Source organism: Acomys minous (genome assembly GCF_964271855.1).
Source record: "Acomys minous genome assembly, chromosome: 1".
In the NCBI taxonomy this organism is placed as follows: domain Eukaryota; kingdom Metazoa; phylum Chordata; class Mammalia; order Rodentia; family Muridae; genus Acomys; species Acomys minous.
In genome coordinates, this window is record NC_140483.1 from 54,422,843 (window position 1) to 54,435,172 (window position 12,330).

At 41.5% G+C, this 12,330-nt stretch overlaps 1 protein-coding gene across 3 annotated transcripts in view; it reads left to right on the forward strand.

The window, feature by feature from the left end:
- Positions 1-12,330, forward strand: part of IPO9 (importin 9) — a 42,450-nt gene that overhangs the window by 18,097 nt on the left and 12,023 nt on the right. For all 3 annotated transcript variants that reach the window (XM_084786532.1, XM_084786531.1, XM_084786533.1), the window contains exons 5-14: positions 1,286-1,374; positions 2,544-2,630; positions 3,355-3,474; positions 3,564-3,664; positions 3,834-3,892; positions 4,419-4,570; positions 5,843-5,941; positions 6,695-6,801; positions 7,395-7,534; positions 10,189-10,348. In XM_084786532.1, the coding sequence (XP_084642658.1) occupies positions 1,286-1,374; positions 2,544-2,630; positions 3,355-3,474; positions 3,564-3,664; positions 3,834-3,892; positions 4,419-4,570; positions 5,843-5,941; positions 6,695-6,801; positions 7,395-7,534; positions 10,189-10,348 (1,114 nt within the window). The remainder of the gene's footprint in view (positions 1-1,285; positions 1,375-2,543; positions 2,631-3,354; positions 3,475-3,563; positions 3,665-3,833; positions 3,893-4,418; positions 4,571-5,842; positions 5,942-6,694; positions 6,802-7,394; positions 7,535-10,188; positions 10,349-12,330) is intronic.

Consider the following 12,330-nt stretch of genomic DNA (forward strand, 5'->3'; position numbering starts at 1 on the left):
AGGAAAGTTAAAAAGTACAGTCAGTCACTTCATTAGTAAGACTCCTTTATCTTTCTTTTGTAGTGGTAGTGAGGATAGGCAATTTGACCAGACCCTTGTACTTGCTAAGCTATACCCAAACACTATGCTTGACCATAGACCAAAGGCCAAGAGATGGTAATATGCCATCTAGTGTATTTATTTGGGCTGATTTCTTTGAAAATCTAGATGGAATTCAACACTCTTTTATTAAGATAAAGCTCAGAAATTTATTAAATAATTTATTTTTATTTTGTGTGCATTGGTGTTTTGCCTACATGTCTGTATGTCTGTGTGAGGGTGTCAGATCTTGGAGTTACAGACAGTTGTGAGTTGCCATGTGGGTTCTGGGAATTGAACCCAGGTCCTCTGGAAGAGCAGTCAGCGCTCTTAATCACTGAGCCATCTCTCCCGCCCCCAAAATGTGTATCCCAGGCTGGCCTTGAACTCCAGATCCTGCCTCTGCCTCTTTGAGCAAATCCTACTGGCCTGCAGCACCAGAACTGGAAAAGCTCAAAATTTATCTTTCAGAGGGAAATCACACTTGACCAGGGGGATCAATACAGGTCTTTATGTGCTTTGCATACCATTTTATTACTTTATTCCTTCCAAGCACAAGGAGATGTGACCTGTCTTTCTCTCACCTCTTTCAAGTCTGCGCATGGGTTAAACACTTTTACTTAGAACCCTCTTCCTGTCCAGTTAATAGCAGCTCCAGAATTACACCTTGATAAATGGAATGACAGTAAATCTATGGTTGGTTGGTTGGTTTTTCGAAACAGGGTCTCACTATGTAGTCCTGGCTGTCCTGGAACTCACTCAGCAGGCCAGGCTGGTCTCAAATTCATAGAGATCTTTCTGCCTCCCTCGTGCTGGGGTTGCGCCACTATGCCTGGCTCCTGTTTGTTTTATTATTTGCATCGAAGTAGCTTGTCAGGGGTCAGAGCTGACAGAAAATAGAATGGCAGCTGAGAGATCTAAAGTGGACCCAAATGCTGACATGGCCCAGACTCAAGTGTCCCTGTCTGTGTTGTGTTCACTAGTGTTAGATTTTCTCAGTCTGTGTGTTGGTGTTCTTTGGTCATTTCTTATACCTTCCTTTGTATTCCTGTTCTCTCTCCCCTTCTAGTGCGTAATGCCTCTGCTCCTTCCCCGGGGTGAGGTTGCTAGACCAGTGGCCATCCCTATTTGCTGACTGGGAACCTAGGTGGCTTGGAATTTTTCACACTTTGTCTTCATGAAGCATTTTTTACTTTTGTCTTTGCAGAGTTTACTCGAGAAGTGACAGACACACAGATGCCACTTGTTGCTCCTGTCATTCTCCCAGAGATGTATAAGATATTCACCATGGCAGAGGTATGAACTCTCAGCCCGATAGTTGCAACAAAACAACCTACTTGGCCGGGGTCAGCATCCACCTTGTCACTGGTAGCCATGCCAAAAAATGGACTGACACTGAACTGACCATAGTCTTTGACCTCATGACTACATGGGAAAGCCATTGATAAAATAATGGAAATGTGTCAATACTACTCATAGCTCCTGGCACCCTGTCATCTGTGACTGCATGGTGCCAACTGACTTTACCTCTTCAGCTGAGGATTCAGAAATCATCTGTTACATCACTGCATGAGTAGAATCTTAATGTGTTACATGTCAGTATGTACATAAATGGTCATCTGTACACAATAATATATAAAGACTTAATAGGTGTACAACCTCCATAAATCCCTTGCTCCAGTGAATACTCCTCATTTGAAAAGAAATACATTGAGAAATGGGGCTACAGCTCAGTATAGAGCATGTGTGTAAGGCCCTGGGTTCATCTTCAGTCGTCACAGAGTAGGACAGCAACTAAGCCTGCTAAACCCAGTGCCCTGGAGACTGGGGTAGGAGAGTTAACTCTGTCTCCAAAAAAGGAGAAAGGGTACATTAGACATGGAGGACGTGGTGGGGCAGAGGCAGGCTAATTTCTGTGAATTTTAAGCTGGTGGGCTATAGAATAAGACCCTGTCTTTTTTTCTTTCTTTTTTTTTTTTAGCTATGTTAGGATTTCAAGTATTTTAGTCGCAGAGGCCAGTACATTAAAGGCTGATTCTAACAAATTCTAACATTCTGTTGCCTTGTGCTTTCTCTCTCTCTCTCTCTCTCTCTCTCTCTCTCTCTCTCTCTCTCTCTCTCTTTTGTTTGTTTGTTTGCTTTTTGAGACAGTTTGTCTGTATAGCCCTGGCTGTCCTGAAACTCTTTCTGTAGACTAGGCTAGCCTCAAACTCACAGAGATCCACCTGCCTCTGCCTCCCCAGTGATGGGATTAAAGGTGTACATCACCACCGCCCAGCCACCTTATGCTCTCTTAATTACAGAAACCCATTTTTTTTTTAAAAACATAAGTGAATTGCATCGGTCTCTCTGTGGGGAATTAGTTTTAACTATGAAGGTTGGCTGAGTAGTCCTAGTTTTACTTGTAGTCATGTGTATATGCATACACACTCCAATCTCATGACTGTGCCGTGATCTTCTCCCAGGTGTATGGGATTCGAACTCGCTCCCGAGCAGTAGAGATTTTTACTACTTGTGCTCATATGATCTGTAACATGGAGGAGCTGGAAAAGGTAAGTGAGCCTTTGGTGAGGAATAACAAAATTTGTACTTCAAAGTTTTCGTTAATGCTTTCCATTGCTAATGACTCATTTCATAACTACCAGAAACCACACTAGCCAGTCTTATAAATAGATTTAATATTTTCATTACATTTTTAACATATATACACACACACACACACACACACACAGCTTAGTTTTAGTTGTATTTCAAATACCTTTTCTATCTCCTGTTCTTTTTACTTTTTTCTGTTTTGATTTTTGGGGTGTTTTTTTTGTTGTTGTTGTTGTTTTTTTTGAATTGGTTTGGTTTTCTTGTTTTTTGTTTTCCCATGCTGGGAATTAAACCTAGGACCTCACATATTCCAAGCAAGCACTCTGCCACTGAGTGGAGTCTTTCTTTTCATTTTAGACATCTCAAAGCCTTTTTACTATCTTATGGCTCTCTCATGTGAAAGAAATCTAGCTGAAAATGCTTAATCCTGGGACCTGGGTGCTTTTCGGAGCAGTGGCCTAACAGAATAGATTTAAGAGGGCTATAGTGAGGAATTGCAGGTGGGAGCTGCATGTTGAGGTCTGACATGTTGAGAAAGTCCTGCAGTGACTATAGCTGTACCCGTGGGTTAGGACCTGGCCCTAAAAGAGCTTTAGATGCTTCAAAACTGAGAAATTAGTGGGTGTATTGAAGCTGTGAGTTGGGGGTTTGTCTGGCCTTGACTTTGGTTTGTGTTGTCAGGGTGCAGCCAAAGTCCTCATCTTTCCTGTGGTGCAGCAGTTCACAGAGGCCTTTGTTCAGGCCCTCCAGATGCCGGACGGCCCCACGTCTGACAGTGGGTTTAAGATGGAGGTTCTGAAGGTAAGATAAGCTGTCGATAAGATTTAGAGTTGAGAAGGCGGCAGAAATCATTGATTGCTCCTAGTTACTCTGGTGGTTTCTCTTCTCAGGCAGTGACAGCCTTGGTGAAAAACTTCCCAAAGCACATGGTGTCCTCCATGCAGCAGATCCTGCCCATTGTTTGGAACACTCTGACTGAAAGTGCTGCCTTATATCCTTTTCTGAGAACCCAGAGGCCCGGCTGCTGCCTGACATTGGGGGTCTATCCTTGGGCCTCCCAGTCTCAATGTGATGTGTGTTCTTAGTGTTGGGGCACATAACACTCTCTTGTAGACTGTGTGTAAAGCAGATCCAGATTCTTTCTTTACTCTGCATCATACTTATGTGAGGACAGAAGTGAATTACACAGAGGAAGTAGAAGATCCTGTGGATTCTGATGGTATGTAGTTTGTCTGATCCTAACAGAACTCTTAGGGAGACACAGACAGGTCAGCGGCAGAAAACAAAACAGCAGTAAAAGGCTCTTTCCAGTGTATTAGGTGTGAGGCATCAAGAATTCATCACCTTCAGTCTCATCCTTAGGGATATCTGGGAAGTCCTGAAAATTACAGCATCTGAGTTGTGACAGATGTCCAGTGCAGCTACCTATGATGTCTTCTCTCATGTAACTTTGAAGTCTCTTATGATAGTACTCTTCATTTCTATGCTAATATTTTCAAGTACTTCAGAACAAAAATAGGCGTGCTGGGAAATAAGTTCAGTGTTTATGATTCTTTTACTCCTAAAAGTACTTAATAGCCTCAAAGTTCCTCTCTTTGACTCTTTAGCCTCCTCTACCTTCAGGAAAAATTAGCAAGAACTCTACATATTCATTAAATTAAAAGATAATGTAGCTTATTTCTAGAATGACTTGCTTTCCTTTTGTTTTCATATCATTAATTTCCATTCTTGTATCTTACATGTAGGAGAAGTCCTGGGCTTTGAGAATCTTGTCTTTAGCATTTTTGAATTTGTCCACGCCCTGCTGGAGAACAGCAAATTCAAAAGCACCGTGAAGAAAGCTCTGCCTGAGCTCATTTACTACGTCATCCTGTACATGCAGATCACCGAGGAGCAGGTAATGCCATGGGGGAAACCTGAAGATTGTGACACCTTGGTCAAGTAAACATCGCACTTCCAAAAAATAGACACTAGGAGACTAACTTTATGTGAAATCCTAGAGAGGTTTTGACATCGTGTTGTCACCAAATCCCTGAAGAGTGGGGGTTTAATCATCTCTAGTGTTAGACTTTCAGAACATGTTTTGCCTTAGGAAAATCTCTGTGAAACCACTAAGCAAAAATGTATGAGAGCCTCCTTGGCACTTCCCCATCACAGTCAGCGGCGTGAGGGGTCATGAGAGCCAGAGCAGAACATGAAGGAGTGTAACCCTGAGACTGACGGCCTCTGAGGTCACAGTGAGAATGTGTGGGAGTTCCCACAATATAGACCCATCTATAATGCCCCATATTAAATAAACTGTGCCATCAAAAGTTAGAGTTTGCCTTTGAGTCATACTTTCTTAGCTTAATCTGGAATTCAGGGAGTATATGAATAGGTTTTTATTTCTGCTTGCTCCTGTTCCTGTCACACACTTGCTTGTATTGTTTGATCAGCATTTGTTCTCTGCCACTTTGAAGTCTCCATAGATTTTTCTGATCTGCTTTTAGAGGAGAACAAAAGAATAGCAACATCTAGATTTTTAAAACTTATTTCCCTGGCCAGACATGTTGGCACATGCCTTCAGGTTCAGCACTGAGGAGGTAGAGGCAGGCAGATCACTGTGAGTTCGAGGCCAGCCTGGTCTACAAGAATCCAGGACAGCCAAGGCTACACAGAGAAACCCTGTCTCAAAAAAAAAAAAAACTAAGTAATTTGTCAAATTCTTTTTTGTTTGTTTGGTTTTGGTTTTTGGGTTTTTGAGACAGAGTTTCTCTGTGTATCTTTGGCTATCCTGGACTCACTTTATAGACCAGGCTGGCCTCAAACTTACAGAGATCTGCCTCCTGAGTGCTGGGATTAAAGGCGTGCGCCACCACTGCCTGGTGTAATTTGTCAAATTCTAAAGAAGATTCTGCTACAGATAAATAACCATTCCTCCACATTTGGATAAATAATTTGTTTCTCAACAACAACAACAAAAAGACTTTAAAGCACTGGGAGGCAGATGAGTCTCTCTTAGTTCAAGGCAAGCAGGGGTTCATGGTGAGACCCTGTCTCAAAAAGAAAAAGACTTTAGAGTTTTGATCAGGATAAAAGATAGAGATCATCCCATGTCTGCTGATAAAGAGAAGGAAGAGATAGACCAGAGCAGTAGCTTTCCAGTGACCTGACTTTATCCTCTCCGCAGATTAAAGTGTGGACAGCTAACCCACAGCAGTTTGTAGAAGATGAGGATGATGACACTTTCTCCTATACTGTTAGAATCGCAGCTCAAGACTTGTTGTTGGTAAGAGTTACGTTGCTACTTCAGCCAACTAACCCTCCGTTGGAAGTTTCTTCTTTCTAGACATCTAACCCAAGGTAAGCAGTACTGTAGGGCAGCTTCACCTCAGACCTTTTTAAGGATATCAGTTTAATCTGCCTCATTCAGCAAGCCTCCATGGCACAAAGCAGAAGCTGGCAAATTAAAAAGATTGCTAGGAGGTGAACATGCACCACCACATCAGTTCCTTGTTTCTTTGGCTCCTCCACTAGAGCATAGGTTGCCTGAAGGCCGAACGCTCTGAGAAACTACTGTTTCCTGTTGGTAAATCATGTCTCATTGTTTAGTGCTTCCAAGGCATCTATGATAGGTGACACAAGGAGCTGGGAGTGGCTCAACAGTATAGCATTTGCCTAGCATGTGCAAAGTGAGCTTGGTTGAATTTTGGGAACCAAAAAAATAAAAGTAGAACAGAAAAAAATGATATACTCTTAGAGTGGCCTTACATTCTCATGATCAGTCAGCTTCGTCTGGTCTATTGTCATCCAAAGCTATCATTTTTCATTTATGCTAATAGAGCCAAAGAGATAAACTATTTATAGCTATTTAGACTTATGATGCCTGAACACTAAAGAGTTGCAGGTGTTCTTCTTAATCTCATAATAGACCCTGAACTACTGGGGTCACTTTTAATATACCTGATCAGGCTTTAGTGTGGGTGTGTCAGAGTATGAACTACATACAAACAAGAGTTATTTTTAGATCTTCTCTCCTTAGGCAGTGGCCACAGATTTCCAGAATGAGAGTGCAGTAGCCCTGGCTACTGCAGCCACTCGGCATTTGCAAGAAGCTGAACAAACGAAAAACAGTGGCACTGAGCACTGGTAAGAATGAAAAGAAACTCTCTGCTTAGAGATGTTGAAGCATCAGAGCTGAGGAAAAATAAGTTTATTTTATCCCTTTTAAACAGCTTTGAAAGAGGAGACTTTACTAATATAATTCAGTGTTTTCAGTGGAATTTAATAACTAGTGTTTAAATTGGGACTGCATATGGTACATGACTTCTAGCTCTTGGGGAGTAGAGGCAAGAGATTTACAAGTCCAAGGCCGTCCTTGTCGACACATACCAAGTTTGAGGCAAGCCTGGCCTATGTTGAGACCCTGTCTCAAAAAAAAATAAGGGTGATGAGATGGCTCAGCAGGTAAGGACACTTGATGTCAAGCCTGTCAAACAGTTCAATCCCTAGAACCCATGAATGGATGACGGATGGATGGATGTGTGTGTGTGTGTGTGTGTGTGTGTGTGTTTGTGTGTGTGTTTGTGTGTGGGTGGATGGATAAATATCTCTTAAATAAATGAATTGTAAATACAGACAAATGATTCTGGGACCAGATAGCTCTGGAATACCCTTCCTAAATTGCCTTACTTATTTTGAAAGTGTAATTTGCTTTACCAGCTGCAACACCCCTTTTACAGGTGGAAGATCCACGAGGCATGCATGCTTGCTCTAGGCTCTGTGAAGTCCATCATCACTGACAGTGTGAAAAACGGCAGGGTCCATTTTGACATGCATGGGTTCCTGACTAACGTCATCCTTGCAGACCTCAACCTGTCAGGTGTGCTTTAATACATGTTATGATTCTAGATCTTAGGATCTACTGTTAACTCACCTATATACTTTTAAAATAGCTGTTTATTTATGTGTCTGTGTGAGTACGATGTATGTACATCATAGGCCAGAAGAGGTTGTCAAGTACCCTATATGATTCTGCCTATTCCTTTGAGGTAAGGTCTCTCCTTGGAGCTCACACCTTGGCTATACTGAAATCCAGCAAGCCCTGTCAAACCTATCTCAACCCCGGTCAGAGCTGGGGTCACAGGAATTTGCTGGGCCTTCAGGCTTGTTACATGGGTGCTATGATCCAAACTCCTAACCTCATGATTACAGAGCAAGCATTCTTTTTTTTTTTTCTTAAAGATTTACTTATGTATACAGTGCTCTATCTGCATATACGCCTGCATGCCAGAAATGGGCATTAGATCAAGTTATAGATGGTTGTGAGCCACCATGTGGTTTCTGGGAATTGAACTCAGAACCTCTGGAAGGACAGGCAGTGCTCTTAACCTCTGAACCATATCTCCAGTCCAAGAGCAAACATTCTTAACCCCTGAACAGTCTGTTCTCTTAGGCCCCTTTATGTTCGCGCACACTCCCCCCCCCCCCCCCCCCCCCCCGTTTCTGTCTCTCTTCTCTCTTTTATATGTGTTTGTATATAAAGATCTCAGTTCAGGTCTTAACACCCCTGAATACAGTTCACAAATGCTTGTAACTCCAGCTCCAGGTGATTTGATTCCTTCTTCTAGCATCTGCTAGCCCTGCAGTCATGTGCACAAATCACATATATACATATTTGAGATTAAAATCTTTACAAACAAAACAATAACCTCACAAGCATCACAACTGTTGTGACTTGTATCCATTCCATTAGTCATCGTAACCATGATGTCATATGTGTATCATGAAACTTCTGGGAGGTGCTGTTACTCACTTGACAAAGAATGAGAATAAAAGATAATGTCTCAGTATTCCTTTAAAAATGATTTTAGATAGCAGGGAGGGTGGTGCATACCTTTAATCCCAGCACTCGGGAGGCAGAGGCAGGTGGATCACTGTGAGTTCAAGGCCAGCCTGGTCTACAAAGCGAGTCCAGAACAGCCAAGGCTAACAGAGAGAAACCCTGTCTCAAACAACAAAACAAAACAAAACAAAACAAAACAAAACAAAACAAAAAAAGATTTTAGGGCCTGAGGAAATGGCTCAACAGTTAAGAGCACAAGCTGCTCTTCCAGAGGACTGGAGTTCAGTTCCCAGCACCCACATGGCAGCTTACAACTGTCTGTAACTCCAGTTCCAGGAATTCAACACCCTCATACAGGCAAAACTCCAACACATGTGAAATTAAAAAGGGGAAAGGGGATGGAGACATGGCTCAGAGGTTAAGAGCACTGGCTGCTCTTCCAGAGGTCCTGAGTTTAATTCCTAGCAACCACATGGTGGCTTATAACCATGTATAATGAGGTCTGGTGCTCTCTTCTGGTAGGCAGGCACACACGCAAGCAGAGCATTGTATAAATAATAAATAAATCTTAAAAAGAAAAAGAAAATCCAGGCAGTAGTGGCACATGCCTTCAATCTCAGCACTCAGGAGGCAGAGGCAGGAGGATTTCTATGACTTTGAGGCCAGCCTGCTACAGAATGAGTTCCAGGATAGCCAGTGCTATACAGAGAAACCCTGTCTCAGTTAAGAACACTGATTGCTCTTCCAGAGAACCTGGGTTCAATTCCCTAGCATCCACATGGTAACTCACAACTGTCTGTAACTCCAGTTCCAAGGAGATATGTACAAAACACCTATACACATAAAATTATAAAATGTTTAAAATAGGAAGTGATAGTTTTAACTATAAGACCTTTCAGGAATACCTAACCCATGCTTTGGCAGTTACTACCTCTATGTATCTAAAGTGTTAGTAATTATTTACTCATTTATTAAGGGCTATTCAGTAATTTCTCAATGAGATATTTTAGTGTAACTAAGTTAGGTTCTTTGACAGGCTAAATAAATTCAGTCTTCTCAAACAGTTTGTGCTTGGCAGGAGGTAGTAATTCTTACACCAGTGGATAGAATATCAAACAGGATATAGCATATGAAAAAGCTGAGCATATAGAATTACAGTGGCTCAGAGATAATTGGGATTACTTCAGCCTAATAGATCATTGAGACAAAATGAAAGAGGAATGCGTTGACTTGTAATTTAAACAAAGCCCAGAGTTCAGAAACCAAGGTATGAGTTTCAGTGGCCGCATGTGTGCTTGAACTTAGTAGCCATAAAGAAAGCGTGTATTATTTGGTGGAGTGTAAAATTGTTCGGCAGGTTATTAATAGAGGGAAAACATAGTCAGAGCTCTAATTTATGTTCTCATGTTGAGACAGTAATAGGAAGAAAGTGGCAGTGGGATTAGAAGAGTTGGTAGTAGCACAGGTAAGCAACAATGAGGGCGTTAGTCAGAGTAGAATTGAGAAACTGATTCTGTGCCATGCATCACACATATGCTTTAGCAGTATGGGATTGGGTTTTTCTTTCAGGTAAGTCATATATGTTATGTAGCATCCAGTTATTAGTTAACATTTGAGAAACGGAAGTTGGGAGAGAGCAGGGCAAGAGGAACTTTTTATCATCCAACCTATAATTGTTGTATTTCTCCTAGCGTCTCCTTTCCTCCTGGGACGGGCGCTCTGGGCTGCCAGTCGTTTCACTGTTGCTATGTCCCCTGAGCTCATTCAGCAGTTCCTACAGGCAACAGTTAGTGGTCTTCATGAGACACAGCCCCCATCAGTTCGAATTTCTGCTGTGAGAGCCATCTGGGGGTAAGTATGACTAGAACATCACAGCTGTCCCATGCACTGTAGCTTGGGTGTTCTGAAGACCTCCTTCAGGGTGATTATTAGAAAGAAAGGGAAAGCTGTCCTGGTGACTCCATAAGGTATCCTGTTCCCTTTTGTTTCTTAATCCCTTTAAATTCGCTCCAGCTGTGAAGTCACCTAGTCAGCTCCCTTTCTTCAGTGAAGGTACATAACCTTCAGGGCTCTGAAGCATTTTGCATACAGGTTGCATAATTGGTGAAGGACATAAGTCTGACCAGCATTCCCATCATTTTATTAATAGTCTATGTATTAGAAACCAACTTTAGAAGAATATGGTATAGAAACATGGCTCTTCCAGTTTCATTTCTCTTTTTCATAGGTAGACTAGAGGTTCTATATTCCTACTCAGACCAGAGGAAATATTGTTATTTAAATAAGTCTTTCTTTTAGATTTATTTTTTATTTTATGTGTATGAGTGCTTTGCTTGCACATATGTCTATGTACCATGTGCATGTTTGGTGCCCACAGAGGTCAGAAGGGGGTATTGGGTCCCCCAGAACTGTAGTTACAGACAGTTGTGAGCCACCTTGTGAGTGCTGGAGATTGAACCCAGGTCCTCAGCAAGAACAAGTAGTCTTAACTGCTGAGCCCTGTCTCTAGGCCTGAGCACTGTTATTTTGAAAGATATTTTAAGGTCTAAATTTAAGCATCTTAGTTGAATTCTATGCATGAGAATTACAAAATTTATCTTCCTGTTCTATCACGTTAACTTTTGAGACAGTGATTGAGAAGAAAGAAAGAAAGAAAGAGGAGGACAGAGAGGGAGATCGTTAGGCAGCACTGAGGAATCACCTATTCTGTCTGCATGAACGAAGGCCCATCTTTTCCTGTGCAGTCTTGGTAAAGCCAGTCTTTGGCTATAAATGAATTTAAAATGTCAGTGCTAAGAGAAACCAGGTATAGCTTTTCAGAAAGCTCTGAAACCACTCTTAAATGACTGAGCAGGGAGCCCTAACCTGATTAACAACTGCCTCTATCGCTTCTGACCTTTGTAAAGCTTGATTTCATCTACATGCATTAATTAGTCCCTGAGGCATTGAATATCCCTTATGACAAATGTCAGTGTAAGATTAAAAGCAGGAGCTGGAGAGATGGCTTGGCAGTTATGAGCATATACTGTTCTTGAAGAGGGCCCAAGTTTGATTCCTGGTATCTACAGGTCACAGCTACCTTATAACTCCAACTCCTGGAAATCTGAAACACTGTAGCCTCCTCATACACAGACATATCACGAAAACTAATAATAATAACAATAACAATAATAATAATAATAGTTTTAAGAAAAAAATTAAAGTCTTTGCCAACTAAATAAGAACAAAAACGTTAACACACACTATGTACTGTGCTTTTACAGAAATGTTCAAAGTTGCAAACTGAGAAGAGTTTGATGTAAGTGTGTTAATACTCAGGGTAAGCACCCCTTGTTTTCTAGGGTGTTCTAGACAGACAGCAGTACCTGCCAAGTATTACTTACATTGATCCTCACAGGAAAGGATTAAAAAAAAACCCACTTTCATTCATCCTTATAAATGTAAATGCTTATTTATAGTGAGCTTAAATTTTATCGTAAGAAAGCAAGCTCCAAATTCAGGGAGAGGCCTTGTCTCAAATAGGATAGGACACCAGTGCCCTCTTCTGGCCTCTGCATGTACATAGACACATGCACCTGCATGCATGCAGTCACACATATATACACAAATAAAAATAGTATTTTTAATGTGAAGAAAACTTTATTTTTAATACCTAATGCATCATTGACTACTTAAGCAGTAATCTACTGGTTTCTCTAAGCAGTGAAACATACCAAAAAACAAAACAACAGCAAAAACGGGCAATAGTCTTACATGCCTTTAATCCCAGCACTCAGGAGGCAGAAGCAGGTTAATCTCTGCAAATTTGAGGCAGCTTGATCTCCACAGAGAAC